General features: G+C 37.8%; 1 protein-coding gene across 2 annotated transcripts in view; it reads left to right on the top strand.

The window, feature by feature from the left end:
- The first annotated feature begins 864 nt into the window (after positions 1-864).
- LOC120530279 (solute carrier organic anion transporter family member 5A1) overlaps positions 865-16935 on the top strand; it is a 204077-nt gene continuing 188006 nt past the window's right edge. The window contains exons 1-2 of one of the 2 annotated variants that reach the window (XM_039754622.1): positions 865-1167; positions 1481-3017. In XM_039754622.1, the coding sequence (XP_039610556.1) occupies positions 2066-3017 (952 nt within the window). In that variant the 5' untranslated portion in view covers positions 865-1167; positions 1481-2065. The remainder of the gene's footprint in view (positions 1168-1480; positions 3018-16935) is intronic. The other variant, XM_039754623.1, reaches the window with a different exon arrangement.

Genomic DNA, 16935 nt, shown 5'->3' with positions numbered 1-16935 from the left:
GTGCCACCCTGTGACAGATATCCAACCTTAAGAATCTTAATTAATCCATCCATTTTCTGAGAAGGTTGTGGAAAGCTGAAGCCATGTCCTGGATGAGCTGGGCGCAAGGAACAAACCAATCACTAATGGCACATCAACTCAGACCATACCCTCAAACACACAAGATTGTCGCTCATATCTAGCCAGTGAGAAGTGCCAGTGAGAAGGCTGGGATTTGATCTTAGTTTCCTCGGTTGGGCAGCATCTCTTTAAGTCCTCACAATATATGATCTTTTGGTTCGGCAGTTACTTCATTTAACATCTGATAAAAGATAGGTTGAGTTCTTGCCACGTAATAAGCTAGACAAATAATTGAGATATTCATGAAAATGGCAAAAGCCTTCACAGTATTGCACAGTTTTAAATTATTTTTCAAAGCGTAAAATTATCTTCTAGGAGATACACTTTTGAGTTACGATGAGTGAAACCTTACACTTGACAGTTACTCACTGCTTTTGGCACTGTGTATTTAAACACTGCCTCCTCCCCCGTTCTGGCGATTCTTTATTGTACATCCACAGCAGGACACAAAAACAGAATGATATACTGACCAGTAAGCGACCGTTTCCCTCAATCTCTGTTTTTTCCTTAGCAACACCCACCTCAGTGGTCAGAGCTTCGCGTCAATCAGAGCTCAGAACGCCAGGTTCTCTACACGTGAAACGACCAGGAGTGGGATTGGTCGCGAGTCTGTCGCAAAGCGCACTGGGGCTTGTAGTTTAATGATTTCGTTTGCTCGGTCCTCTACTTGTTTAACTATGTAAAGGTGGAATTTGATTAAAGTAAATATAAGCAGGTGCGCCTTGCAGGGACTTATATTATGTATCGCTAGAGTTGACGAGATTTTCGGCAATTGCAATTATCTCCCTTTACATAAAGCTTCACATTGCCGTTGGTGATGGATCGGTCAATGCTCGCCCTCTGTAATGCTACCCTCTCTCCCACATCGATCCAGGAGGCGTAGTAACGGACTGCAAATCCCACACATCTCTGGATCCAGTGTTTCCCCACCTCCTTTATTTCTTTTCAGCAGTATTAACCGTCCGTAAGTTCATTCAGAGAGTTGCCGGGTTCGGAGCCGGAGGTGGTGCGAATGACAACAGCCGAGACTTCTCCATCGCTAACACTGTGAGTAAAGGGACGGGTCTTTAACTCCAGTAGTCCGCTAAGTACAACACTTTAGATTGCTCCGTGGGCGCTGAAAGCGAGACGATGTACTAACTGAAATCAGGTACCGTTATGTGTACGGATGGCCAGATTGATTTCCTGTATAACGGAGGGAACGTGAGTGAGTATAATCTTAGAGTTAAATGATAAGACACTGTAAATAACAACAAGGAGCATGTGGATCTGTGGGATCACAAGGGTTATGGATCGCACGGGCTCAATGGCTTTGAATGTGTGCGTGCCTCATTTTCATCGCTCTTTTGTGTTATTGTAGCTCCAGCAACCCGGCACTCTGGCACAACAACAGCCGAAGCCGCCCGCGCTGTCGCAGCTGGCAAAGTGACAAAGAAGGAGACAGAGAGAGGGGGACAGCCGGCAGAATGACACACGCCACGATTCCTTATTCCAAGCGCATCCTTGACAGATGAGACAGAGACGAGCCGGACAAAGCCAGCGGACTGAATCCCTGTCCTTCGGGAGATGTCAGCTGCCCCGATGGAGCTCACCGGCGAGGAGAGATGGGGCAGGGAGACCCGCTTGTCGGCACACCGGGTCCGCTTTTCGGTGGTGTCTTTTTTCTAAAGGGGATTCGTCTCTCCGCATGCTGGCAGCTGAGATGAACCCGTCCCGTGCGGCAAGTTCAACGTGCTAGCGGCAGAATTAAGCAAGAGCTTTTCGCTACAAAGAAGATTAGGAGGAACGATAAAAGCCCCAAAATATGCCCTTACCGCGGCTTCCGCAATTGTCTAGGAGCTAGCAGCTTACACTTTTAGCTCATCTCATCATCTAATCTTTGGTTTGTTTTGCTTCTGCACTAGCAAAAAGAAAAATCGCTGGGAGCTGTCAGCAGCTGGGCGCAATGGCTTCAGTGAGGCATGACGAGGCAGGCATAGACTCAGCTGAGGACTTGCAGCGGCATCCTTTTGAAGAAGCTAGCAATAACCTCAAGTCAAAGAGTCTACCGGTGCTCAATGGCTCCTGTAGGCAAGACAGCATGGAGCCTCCAACACAACTTATCAACACCACAAGGACGACACTACATATTTCTAAGAGCACTTTGTCAAATGATCTTCACCTCCAAGATGGTTCAAGGTGTGAGAGCAATTGCTCATCTTTAGCCAGGACTGTCTGTTCCTCTCCCAGTTGTGCAGGGGTAGGTGGGGGCAACCCTGCAAGGACAAGTAACCACAGAGTTAAGGGACTGGGAATTGGCTTGTCTTCTCCAAAAGTGGTCAGCCTTCCTGGCAAAAAATACATTGGTGTTATTCTTTCAGATTCCCGTTGTTTCCTTTTTTGTATGTGTGTTCTAACTTTCATCCAGTCCCTTATGGTGTCTGGCTATCTTAGCAGTGTGATCACAACCATAGAAAAGAGGTACAGCCTACGAAGCTCAGAGTCTGGACTGCTTGTCAGCTGCTTTGATATCGGCAGTCTAATGGTGGTGGTCTTCATCAGCTACTTTGGAGGAAGGGGACGAAGGCCTCGCTGGCTGGCTGTGGGGGGTGTGTTTATTGCAGTGGGGGCTGCTCTGTTTTCTTTACCTCATTTCATCTCACCACCATATCAGATCCAGGAGGTAAATTCCTCCACCAGTAATGAGGCTTTGTGTATCAATGGCAATATCACTGGCAAGGAGCAACTGGAGTCGTCTGGGTGTCCACGAGAGCAGGCTGGCAATGACCACTCTCTATATGTCGCCCTCTTCATCTGCGCACAGATTCTCATTGGAATGGGATCAACTCCCATTTATACCCTCGGACCAACATACCTTGATGACAATGTCAAGAAAGAAAACGCCTCACTGTATTTAGGTAAGAGGATTTATAGAGATTTGCCATGTGGGGTTTTCTTCAGCTTAGGCTTGACCTAAGCACCCTTAACTTAGCTTGGATTTTTCTGACATGTGCTTCAGGTGACTGATGGGGTACCATTGTATGTTATCTGGACAGCCTAACACCATTTAAAGGTGTAATTTTGATATTTTAATTTAATAGCAGTCGTTAAACTCTGTTGCTGTGGTTTTAATCTGCTTATGTGGATGATGTGTTCTTCTGAACTAAGGATGAAGGATAAATAAGTGCTTCGTAGCAGCCAGTATATGTGTACTTTTGACACTTCTTTTCACTTATCCTTAATTTTTGAATACTGGTGAAATATTTTATGGTTTCTGAAGTATAGTTCAGCCACTGAAGAAGATCATATCTTTAATGGTAGAGGTACAATAATTGTTAATGGAACGATTAAAATCCTTGTATGTTTCACTTTTAATTTCAACACAATGGTTAAGAGCCCAATGTAATTTACCTGGGTTACACAAAGAGCTTGACATCACATTTCTTTCCAGTGTTATAACTTTTGCTTTGTATCAGTTTCTTTGGCTACTTTATGTCACATTTCATGCATAATTAGCATCACCTTGAAGCTATGCTGGCTTTGTGAGTATACGTTTTCCATTGTTTAGTTGTGAGCAAACCATTTGCCTGTGTTACAATTTTGGAAATTCTGTATATAAATACTTAGAAAATAGGTCTAAACCATGGTGAGATAATGCTTATAACTAAAGACAGTTTTACATAACTGATTATACATGTCTTATTTATGGCATTGCCCTTGAGTTATGTTTTTCTGGTACGTTTTCAGCTATAATAATGGCTACAAGTAGACTGAGCTTACATCTGCTGTCTTAAGGCTTGTCACATTTGTTCTGTCAGTGAGTTTAGAATGAAAATGAGAGATGCACGTAAAGAACAAAGCAAAACAAAAAAAAGATATAAAGTGAAATTAAACTGAAGGCCAATATGGGATACAATAATTGTGGCAAGAGATCAAAAGGATGTTCTACCAGACGGTTGTGGCGAGTGCCCTCTTCTACGCGGTGGTGTGCTGGGGTGGCAGCATAAAGATGAAAGACGCCTCACGCCTGGACAAACTTGTTAAGAAGGCAGGCTCTATTGTAGGATTAAAGTTGGACAGTTTAATATCTGTGGCAGAGCGACGGGCATTAAGCAAACTCCTGTCAATCATGAATAATCCACTGCATCCACTTAACAGTGTCATTTCCAGGCAGAGGAGCAGCTTCAGTGACAGACTTTTGTCACCGTCCTGTTCCACTGACAGACTGAGGAGATCGTTCCTCCCCCACACTATGCGACTCTTCAATTCCACCCGGGGGAGTAAATGCGAACATTAATTTTATTTAAATTTTTTTCATTTTTATTACTATTTAATTTAATATTGTTTCTTTGTATCAGTATACTGCTGCTGGATTATGTGAATTTCCCCTTGGGATTAATAAAGTATCTATCTATCTATCTATCTATCTATCTATCTATCTATCTATCTATCTATCTATCTATCTATCTAAAAGGTTCAAAACCCAAAGTACACGCAAGGAAAGAGCACAAAGATAAAGTCTGAATACTTCAGAGATTTGGTATCCACAGATTGGTTAAAGATTTGCACTCATGTGTCAAGTAGTCATTGGTCCTGACCTTATAGGCCACTCCCCTAGCAATGCTGGAAGAAAACCTAATGATGGAAATAAACACTGGCAGTCTTTGATGACCCAAAACCATTCTAAATCATGACAACATTAGGTAAACTACTGAATAAGAGCTGCCTTTGTTCTGTTCCCATTTCTGGATACTTACTTTAAAACCACATATTAGCACTTAATGTCTCTATCTTTTCACTTTTTCTTGTTGGGGGTCTTACAAGCAGTTGTTCTAACCCAGAAGGAGACAGTGAGATTTTTGCAATAAAAAAAGCAGGAGATGAAATGTAGTCAGAAAGTCAAGATGATGTTTTTACCAAAGTCTGACCAATCAATTGTTAAATTCAAAACGTTAGTCAAAAATCAAAGACCTTAACACCAAAAGCAAGTTCAAAAAACAGTTTTGAGGTAAGAATCACACACCAACACGATCATGTATACCCTGCAACTGCATGGGCGGATATTTATTTTGTTGCACTTATAATGTTGAACATTCTCTGAGCATCTTTTAACCGGTAATACAAATGTCCCAGAATGGCAACATCTATGTCTAAACAAAATGGTTCTGTGCCATACCGGTAAAATAATAAAAATACATGCATGCTTGGCTCAAAGCTCTTCAGGAAATCACATGAAAAAATAATTGAAAATACCAGTCACAACAGCAGTCAGTTATAATTCTAATTACAGGTTAGTAACTGGGGTACACTGTGCTGTGGAGATAAACACGAGCAGACACTGGAGACACATTTGAATGCCAGCTGTAAATGTAATCTGGCTGTATATGGTCAATGCTAAATGTTTAACATGCTAAAAATATTGATTTAACAAGCCACTTTAAGAAGGTCCTGCAGTATACTGGAGACATGAACTTGAGGAAAGGATGTAAGGCTTGTTAAAAGTTTCACTAAGCAGGCTATGGGCTTCACCAACCTGCCCATGTTATGGACTTACTCGAGGCAGCCAACCCTTAACCACCGGAGACAGGCTTCAGTCTGCATAGGCCTAAAAAGTTCAAAAATATGCTTTTAAATATTTCAAAATATGCCACAATGCCCATCTCGGGAGAGGAATTGCATAACATCTGGCTAGGTGAAACAAGTCCAAAACAATGAATTTTTATAAAATGAAGGTTTTATTTTGCATTCAACAAACTATTTAAAAGTGATTGGATACATGTCAGTCTTCTGGTAGTGTGAAGGATGTGTTTGTTGAACAATTGAGAAAAGTAAAAAAGAACAGAAAATAGGATGAGACAGGGAGTTCTGTATATGATCAGTCAGTAGCATTAAGAATTTCAGACTGGACTGTCATCAAATTCTTCAATATTGGTCATATAAATTTTATAATATCCCAATAGTGCATAAAGTTTTAGGAATAACTTTTGTACTCAGTTTATTGAATTGTAAAATGAAAATTGTTACTTACTGAATAATTTGCAAACTTATTCAGAACAGTGTATTAATAATGCAGATCACTTGATAAAAACACTATTTAAAAAATGTTATTTAAGACAAGGTAAACCATGGTAATTATTCATTATTTTTTGACTGCTTTATTCCATGTCCAGCGCCATGATTAAAGTGATAATTTGTTTATTTATTAATTTTAATTTTAATTAGAAGCAGATAACATTCTATACAATTAAGTCAAACTTAATAAAGCAAACAAACAAAGAAAAATTCAACCCCCAAGCCAGCATCCAGAGCTACTCTATAAAAGAAAACAAGGAAGGCTACCCTTTTCCCCGAAGTGGAAGCATATTCTAAAATGTTATTGATTAGATCCGGCCATATTTTAAAAGGTTTTAAATCCAGATCCTCTAAGTGAGAATTTGATTTTTTTCCAAGTTCAAGTAGTATAGAACATCAATTACCCACTGACTTAAAAGTTGTGGGCTGGGATTCTACCAGTTAAGCAAGATAAGTCTATATGCTAGTAGTGTAGTAAAGGCAATTACAGTTTGTTTGTCCTTCTCTACTTTAAGCCCGTCTGGGAGTCCACCAAACATAGCTATTAATGGGTTTGGAGTGATTGTGACACCAAGGCTGTCTGACAGACATGCAAAGATTTTTGTCCAAAATGTTGTTAATTTGGTGCACACCCAGAACATGTGGGCCCAGTGAGGCTGGAGCTAGATTTCAAAGTTCATTGGTTGAATGTTGTCCTGGAAACAGTTTGGAGTCTAAATGAGTTAAATGTGCTCGATAAAAGATTTTGAGTTGAATGTCTGAGTGCTTTGCACAAATGGAGCTAGAGTATATTCTGTGCATGGCTGCCTTCCACTCCTTTTCTGTATTAATAAATGACAGACCCTTTCCACATTATACTTTGGGGTCTTTGAAAGGAAGGGACTTTAAAATATTTTTATAAATTGTAAAGATGCTATCTCAGGGTTCAAGACTGATCAATATTTCTTCTGGAATAGAACAAGATAGGAGGTGAGGAAAATTGGGCAGGTTCTGTTTATCAATGTTTCCAGCTTGAAAGTAGTGGAACAACTATGTTGATGAGAGGTTGAACCTGAAATGTAATTGTTCATGTAGAGGTGCAACAGATAAAAGGTTCTCTGTCCGAAAGTGCTTCCTACATTGGTTCCATATTCTGGGAGAAACAAGGATTATTAGTGTATTGACGGTTTATTAACTGGGGCACAGAGCATGGAATATAGAGACGTACTACAAGATTTTATTTCTATTGCAGACAAGGCTTGTGTATATTCATTGATTTGTGTTAATGTCCAGGTGTTTATAGCTTGTATATTCTCCTCCCAGTAATAGAATTGAACGTTAGGTAGTGACATGCCCCCTTCTGGTTTAGGTCGTTATAGAGTCGCCCTTTGAATACGTGGATGTTTTGGATTCCAAATAAATGATGTTATGATTGAGCATAAAAAATGATTTCTTAATGTATATGGGGATGGTTTGAAATGGGAAGAGAAGCTTGGGAAGGATAGTCAACTTAACAATGTTGATTCTCCCTGATAATGAAAGATGGACAATAGACCATCGATTCATATTTTGTTTAATTTTTTTCCATGCAGACAGCAACATTTTGTTGAAAAAGTGCTTTATATTTGCTTGTGATGTTTACCCCTAGATATTTAAACTGATCTGTTAAAATAAATTTACAATAATAAATAAATAATAAATCGACATTGTGAGCTAGAAAATTCACTGGAAAAAATACACTTTTATTCTAATTGATTGTGAGTCCAGATATCTTTTGAAAATCTGCTAATGCTTTTAGGACTGCTGGCACCGAATTTTGTGGGTCAGATCTAACATATCTGTCCTTCTCTGAGAATCCCCTTTATGTCTGATGCATTTCGAATTTGAAAGTTGAAAGCCAGTGGTTCAATGGCAGTTGCAAAGAGCAAAGGTGATAAGGAGCATACTTGTTGAGTACCACATTCTAGTTTGAAGCAGTCTGAAATAATGTTGTTAACACAAACAGGCTTCTGGAGTAGTATAAAGTAGTTTGATCCATGCACATGTGTTTGGTGAATAGGTACTGCCATTCAAGCATATCAAATGTTTTTTCTGTGTCTAAAGATAATAAGTTCTCTGAGATTTTAGACTTAATGGGCGAATATATTATATTCAAATGTTGAAGGTTAGAAGTTAGGTGTCTGCCTTTAATAAATCTGGTATGATCTTGTGATATTACAGAAGGAAGCAGTAATTGAAGTTATCATTAATTGACCATTCATACAATCCTTTCAAAAATCATCAAATGTAGGTGCTGCACCCATTATAAAGAAACGTATATTTCTGCTTAATTGAACCTTACTGTAAGCATATACACTGGCAGTGACATACCTTAGAAATCTATTCTCTTTTTGAATGATGATTATTGTTTTATTGACAATATGTTTGCTTTCCAGTGTTCTCTTTGAGTAATATTTATGTGAGAAATATGATTTAAGCAAAGAAAAAAAATCACTATTTTTCTAATATGTCCATTGTTATTTGTCTATATATGTGATTATTATGGTAAAAGTACTGTTCTTAGGTCCCAGTAAGGTACTGGTGTGATTATTTGGGTCTTCAAAATAAAAAAGTTTAAGAATCATTGCATTACAGGATGGGCAGAATCAGCTGAGTGGAAGGAACCATCCTTAAATAGGATGCCATTTTAATGGAAGTTAACAATTAACTACTAAAAAAGTTTGTCAGTCAATATTTACAGTATATACATTTTGTAAGATATCATTAACCTGAAATTTGTAGGTCCACAGAGTATAAATGTACTAAAATATCTACTACATTACTTGACAACTTATTCCATGTATCTACAGTATGCTACTTTATGTGATGAAAATATTTCTAAATGTTGTTGGAAATTTACTTCTAACCTGTTTTCAATGTAATAGATAATGCAGCTGCATTTCTTTGATGTTGACAACTTTTTGCAGTTACTAAGATGGCAAATGGGCAAGCATTGAGCCAAATATATCAGTTTTCAAGCTTTTAATTTCAGAGATAAAACAGCAGTCCCATGTAAATTTGTTTTTGACTGCAATGTTTTAATTTCAAAGAACAACAAATGATAAAAGTGAAAAAAATGGTTTACAGTTTAATACTTACATGCATCATTATATTTTGCTGTGTTAAGCATTTTTATAGTCATGCTTACAACTCTGTATGTCCTTATACCTTGCCATTCACATAGAAAACTACAGTATTTTACTGTTTAAAGAAATCCATCATCCAAAAAGGATACTTTCTTTAGGTGCGTTATGTAATGTGTGAAGCACCTACTGCAATAGCCATATCTGTTTGACTGTATGTCTCTCTGTCCTCATGAACAACACTGCCCCCTGTGGACCAATTTTGTTTTTAATTTGCCACACTTATTCATCAAAAAATCTGTTGAGGTAGCTCAGTTTTCATTGAGTTATCTCTTAACAGATTGTGATGTACAAAGTTTTGAAATATCAAATCTCTACTTGAAAAGCATTGACAAATCTGCAAACTGTCTTAAAACAGAGGAACATTCTGTGTCACTTCAGCTATAAATTAGTTTACTGTTTCAATTTGACCTTGAGAGTGGTTACATCAGCTTGTATATGTTTCTTCTTTTATTCACCTGACAGCCGCTTGTATCCCCAGTACAACGCCGGGGAAGTGGCACACATGTGCAAGCAGCTCATGCAGCAGTACACTTCTCCTGTGGCTTTAGGTAAATTAAGTAAAGTGCAAAAAAACAAAAACTTTTCTACTTGAGTGGGAATGAATTGAAGAGGAAAACAATTATATTCTGTAAGCATATACAAGACTGAATTGACTGACCTAATGTTATCTGCCTATTATTATTCTAAAGAATGACGCTTATCAACCTGCAGCTAAAGTTTGTTTGAACTATTTAATTACATGTCAAGGTTCAGCTCAGCTCTCCTGAATAATATAAACATATTATAGGTAGAGAAAGGGAGCTGCAGTTGATCTGCAGGCAGAATACTGGACCTGCTGGGCATGCAACAATGACGGTGTTGTGGTGTATAATTTCTACAGTGCATGAAAAGGCTGATTGTGAAGGAAATATCAAGGATTACCGCTTGTGCTCGCTGAAAGAGTTACTTAGTAGTGTAACTTACAACAGACTGAGCTGGTGGTATAGTTTATCTGTGCTCTAAGAGCTGCTTTTGCTTCTCTGCATCTTCAAATTAAAATCTTTTAGATAATTCATCCATCCATCCATCCTCTTCCGCTTATCCGAGGTCGGGTCGCGGGGGCATCAGCTTAAGCAGAGAGGCCCAGACTTCCCTCTCCCCGGCCACTTCTTCCAGCTCTTCCGGGAGAATCCCAAGGTGTTCCCAGGCCAGCCGGGAGACATAGTCCCTCCAGCGTGTCCTGGGTCTTCCCGAGGCCTCCTCCCGGTTGGGCGTGCCCGAACACCTCACCAGGGAGGCGTCCAGGAGGCATCCTGATCAGATGCCCGAGCCACCTCATCTGACTCCTCTTTTAGAGAATTGTCAACAATAAATCAGTTCCTTTCTAAGTTCTTAGATAATTTAAACAAATTACTTGGTTTTAATTATTATTACTGGCTAGATCAGTGCTTTTTTCTTTTCATAGGGTAATAGTGATAGTGATTTTATACTAGTATTGTTAATTTTGTATTTAGGGCTGTTTCTCTTTTGGTAACTGCACTTTATTGTTGATATGACATTTAGTGGGTGACATGCTGTTGTGGTATTGTTACTATAGTTGAGAAAGATAGGATTGTATTTACTGCACTAAATACCTGTTGGGTGATTATTGACATTGTTATTTTTTTGTTATCCATTTTTTCATTTAATAAGATATAAGTATATAATATAAGTTTATTTTTAAATAAAAAACCTTACATTACATAATTATTCATTATTCCAGTATTTATCAGCAGACCTGCTCTCTATCTGTTTTATCTTGAGAATTCAACAGAGATTTTAACTGTCTATTGGGTCCGTTAAAAAATATTATGCTTAAGAAAACTGGACAACAGTTAGCAACGGACTTTCCAACACTAAAACACATCAATCAATGCCATTTTTACATCACCTAAAGTGGAATCTGTGTATGGAAGCTGTTGAGTCACCACAAGCCTATTTAGGCTACGTTTTCAACTACATAATATTGTAAAGTACTGTTAAAAAGTACATGTTTAATGTAGTCTTCTAACACATTTTTGCATTCTATATTCGCTATAATTTTAGTCCCTGAACACACATAAATATTATGCCTTGTAAACATTTTTAACTGTAAAAATGTCCGGCCAAGACAAACATTTATTCATATGTTTTCATGGAGATTACAGTTATCGATACAATGGATGTCAATAGGGTCTAACACTGAACAACTGCAAACATTATCAAAATGTCCATGAAAAAATCGTGCCTCATAATTGACATGTCAGTGATCCAGCTGTACACCAGACACACACATTTTTGCTAAAACATTGTGAAATAACCCACTTCTGGAAATTCCTTGCATGTATAAAAGAAAAGTGCATTCAAATGGGATATAGCTTTTGAAATGATGACCTGTCTCTTGAAGCCAATTGTATCAGGATCTTTATTATCTCTTTTCTCCATGAAAACATGAGATGAGATGTTTTTTCTCTGTTGTCACTGCAAACAACATTCAGTAAGTAACTGAAAATAATAAGAAGTTTTGGGTGGAGTATTCCTGTAAAGTAGAGGACCACAGTGGCTGCAGGTTTTCATTCTAAACCCTTTTCATAATTAGTGACCTGTTTTTGCTGCTGATTAACTTCTTTTGAATTAATTTTAATTGACTTGGTTTTTTAAGGGTTGTTCCCCTAAATTTTTTCATCATTCATCTGAATTGCTTCATTTCTTTCCTTTAATGGCACCCAAACAGAAATGAAATGTGAAGTGAGTGAGCCAACAAAAGACCAACTTATTCAGGGCCTCAAACTCCAACCAAATTCACTCCAACCACTTGCTAAATTAGGTGCTTGCCGTTCATTAAACCCGTTCTTTAATTCCATGGCTTGTTGCTGCTCTCATTGTGCGATTGCATATATTTCCGAAATTGTTGATTTTCTCTTTACTAAGAGCACTGTTTATTTATTTTCAGATATGGTATTATGGATACAGTTTGCTGGTCATATTTTGGCTCATTTTGTATCTCATTATTGTTTGGCAGCTAATTAAAGAAAAAGAAACAATTAAGGTCTGAGTCTTCAAGAGCAAATAAATGAAAATGAAGCTAAAAGAACTTAATTAAAAGAAAAAAAACAGTTCAGTAATTAAGAAAAGGGTTAGAATGGAAACTTGCAGCCACTGTGCTCCTCCATGATTGGAGATGGCGACCCCTGCTTTAAAGGCAATAGCTTGGAGGTGAGTTATTATAAACTATCAATAAATATTGCTTATCTATTTAACTATACTTTTTAAAGGCAAACTTTCAATCAGAACTAAGCACAAACCTATCTGCATATACTGTAGCATGAATATTAGCAAGCTAAAATGGTCTATACGGGTAAATTGTAATAAAATTTAATATTGAAGATTCAAAGAATTGCATGTATTTCTCTGAGAAAATGTGGTGTTCCGTAAGTGTGACTAATGTTCTGTGATGGCAGGCAGTGGACTATCTGCAGGTCTTCCTGACTCTATGAAACCACAACACTTTTACCAGTAAAGGAGGATGAGGGGACTTTGCTACTACCTTTAGAAGTGATTCTTGTTGTCACAGTGTACTATAAATTTTTTAATGAAAGAAATATTCTAAATGTGCTAATTAAACCAGTTTTATTTTAGTTCATTGGGTTTAATTAATGATGTTGATCTTAACTTGGAAGGCTTATAGACAGAGGAGACCACCAGAAGCAGGCCAGGCAGTGTGGTCCAATGTCTAAACCGTTTGACCTCATAAATTAAGTAGTTAATCTCTCCCTGCTTTATTCCTAAATTCAATATGCAATATACTATTAATCTAAAAATATTAGAGTATGTATATTTGAATATTGTACCTCATTCCATTTACAAGTATGGTTTAAAAATGCCATTTTTCAAGATGTAGTTAAATCCAGTCTATAATGTAACAGTACCTTCTATTTCTAGCATATTATTTGACTTCTTTTGTAAAACACAAAACTATGAATGCAAACTAGTTTTGCTAAGCCAGCTCAGTCTTTTTATGGTACCTTTCTTGCTATATTATAATTGCAAAGCACCTTGGAAAGTCATTGCAATTTTTACTTTTGTGTTTTGCCTTCTGGTGATTCAGAAAAAGTGTCCTTGTATCCAAATATGCTATTGAATTTATTGTCTTCCAGGAAGAAAACAGATTACTGAGTTATTGTGAGGGTGTAATATTGAAGGGGATAGATAGGCAGCAGATTTTTTGCTAGTCATTAATCACTTCTGTTATTTTTAAAATAAATGTTCTTGCCACTGAGTGAGTGATGTTAAATAAAGGGGAGATGTAGACACTTTTCAGAGCTTATGAAAGCCTTGTGTAGGTAGTAATTCAGGAACATCATGATTTTGCTCATTTTATTTTCAATTTTTGCTCAAAATTTGTATAGCCAGAAAACGGTCTAGAAGGCAGTATGTTTTTTGGCTAAGGCAGGAGTACACAACAGTGACTTGTAACTAAAACATATTCATTTAAACTTTCCTGTTCCCTAAACATCTCCATGAATATAAAGGTAATTCCCTAACTGGGCCACATCATGCCCTAATCAGTTAATGTTTTTTCAGTGTAAGTATGTCTCACCTTTCACTTCGTGCCCCAGTGTCTACTAATGCTTAATAGGTCTTTTGCAGAAAATTAATAGTCTATAATAAATATGTAAAATGTTATTCAAAGAAAATCACAAACAAGTGCTAAGCTGGTGTTTTCTGTACTAAGATAAGCGTCCTTTGCGGTTCTGTGAGTTTGTAAATGCAGCGTGAAGCTTTTGCCAAAACATTTCAAATATTATTCAGTATGTCAGCGTGAGCTTTTTCAGCCTCTTTGCAATTTGACTGCAGGGATTTACCGTGTTCAAACTGCCTGAGAATTGTAAACTGTAGGTTGCATTTAAAGGCGGCACGGTAGCTCAATGGCTGTCCTTAATACTTTTGAATTTGGGCCCAAGTACTGTCCATTTGTGTTTTATTCCAATACTCCAGTTTCCTTCCATATTTGAAAGACACTGTAAATTAGTTAACAGCTCTAATGGTCTAGTATGAGTTTGTGCATCTCAACCAATGACCTTGAACTGAAGTAAGCAGCTTCAATAATGGATGGAGGTTGATTTTTACTATTTTGTGCTTTAGTACATATGTAAAGAAAAGTGTTTTTCTGTACAGATGTGAATGCCATAATAGAATACACAATTTTAATCAATACATTTTAAAAGTTTACTATGAATTAATTTTCTGAGCTCCCTACAGATAGTGTCTGAATGCCATGTCAAAAAAGACTTGTGGTGGAAGGATGAAGGATAAATATCAAGCTCTTTTTCAGTCACTATCAGCGTAATCCAAAGCATTTACATTTATATTTATTTTATTGGCAGACGCTTTTATCCAAAGTGACTTACGAAAGAGGTAAACATAATCGAGTAACATTAGGCTAGGACGTATTTGTTCAGCAAGTAATATACAACAGGTAACAGACATTACCTGAGATGTAATAACTAATAAATTTACAAGGCCAGAGTGTAATTGATAAAGTAATTAAGCTTACCAACAATATAAAATATCATAGAGTAAAATTTTTTTTCCATTAATTAGACAGATATTCACGGAACTGATGGGTTTTTGATTGCTTCTTGAATACAATAATGGAGTCAACAGTACGGATGGAGGTGGGTAACCCGTTCCACCAACTAGGAACTACACAGGAAAAGAGTCTGGATTGAGGATTGCTACTGTGCAGGGGTGGCATCACCAGATGCTGTTTTGTGTTTAACGTCATGAGTTTAGTATACTTCTTTGGCAGTTGTTGTACTGTAAGGCTGGGTTTATACTTCACGCGATGCGACACATGCTGCAGCGGACGCTCCTGCTTACGCAAGCGTTTTACTGTTTATACTTGTGTGCGTACTTTACGGAAATCTGGAGGAATCCACCAGGTGGCAGTGCGAGATATCTTCACGGTGAGAATAGGTTTGGCTTTGCTGTGTTGTGAATTGCCTGGAACACCCATTAAATTCTGATGACAACTTACCGCAATATTTCTGAAAAGGATGTTTAATGGTTAAATCCATCAATCCAGGGATTTGTCCATTCCAGCAAGCATTGGGCACGAGGCTGAAACAATCCCTGGATGGGCATCATCTCATCGCAAGGTGAATGCAAGCACTCGCATACACTAGTGTCATTTTCGTGTCACCAAATCTGCATATCTTTGGAAGGAAACCGGAGCACACTATGGAAACCCAGAAGGAAAACATGTAAACTCCAAGCAGAGAATACAAGCACCGTGACTCCCTGCGAGACAGCAGTGCTACCGCTCTGCCACCGTGTTACCCCCATGTGTGTAATTATTAACAGTATTCATTATTTAAACGAAATTAACGATTTATCTGTAAAATGTAACATACATACTTTAATGCATTTCATCATGAAAGTGGTATCAAGTAGAAATCTTAGGATTCTAAATGTGCAGAGAGTTGGAATATCATACATTTAATGTGTTCTGTGTGGTGATTTATTGCTGTTTGCCGCTGCTGTCAGGTCCAGAGGAAGCCCTAGAAAAAAAGACAGCACAGAAGACATTATGTGAGACTTTTAAAATGAATTGTGTCATTACGATCGGGAATATGCGACGCTTGAATATAAACGCACCATGAATGCATTTGTATGTCGGCATTTTGCTTCACCACATCAAACCATTCATCAAATATCGAAGTACACACATTGATCTCATAGGATCCGCAAAGCGGCTTTCGGTCGCATGTAGATAGTAACCAGAGACTCTGACGTCACATTCCGACTTCATTCACACTGCACCCCCCGATTTTTTGCTGGTACTGCAACTTGCACATGCGTCTCATTAATTTCTAAGGACCTGTTCAGAGGACGCATCAAATGAACGCTGGGAACGCATGGCAACCATGATGCGGGCGCGTACGCGTTCTGAGCGTGAAGTATAAACAAACCCTTACTCTAATAATATCAAAGGATTTTTTTTTGTCAGGTGATCATGTCGGTAAACATTAAATAGTTATTTTACTATAAGATGACTCCTATATATGTACATTCTTTTGTTTATTTTACATTCTAGTTTGATTTGCCGGCTCTCTTCAAGATGTCAGTGACATAAGTTTTATTTCAATTAATATTTTATCTTATACTACTTTGTATTCAGTTTGTATTTACCTCATTAAACACCTTGCTCAATGCTAAAGCTCTGTTTAAACAAAGATATATGCATTTATTTAGATAACATGAGAAAGCCCATCTTTTTATTTTAGTCTTGATTGTGGTTATCTTCAGTACAGAAACAACCCTGACTTGCTGAGAACACATTATGCTGGCCTAATCGGTGCACCATTTAGTCAAAGCAGCTCAACTTCACACATCTCCCTTTGGGTCCTAATTAATTGTCTTAACTGTAGAAAGCATAGTGTGCTTTCAAGGGAACTTTGAAATTAATTTAGCACTTTCATTTCATAGTTGTGCACAACCAGGCTTTGAATAGGAAAGGGAATTTCATATACACAAATTAGTGTGGTGTTCTGCTCTCTTGGTAGCTGTCACACACATTCTAAACTAGGGTAAGCTAGAT

Source organism: Polypterus senegalus, chromosome 5, assembly GCF_016835505.1.
Source record: "Polypterus senegalus isolate Bchr_013 chromosome 5, ASM1683550v1, whole genome shotgun sequence".
NCBI lineage: Eukaryota > Metazoa > Chordata > Cladistia > Polypteriformes > Polypteridae > Polypterus > Polypterus senegalus.
Note: the sequence above shows the minus strand (reverse complement) of the source record. Positions and strands in the feature narration are given on the sequence as shown.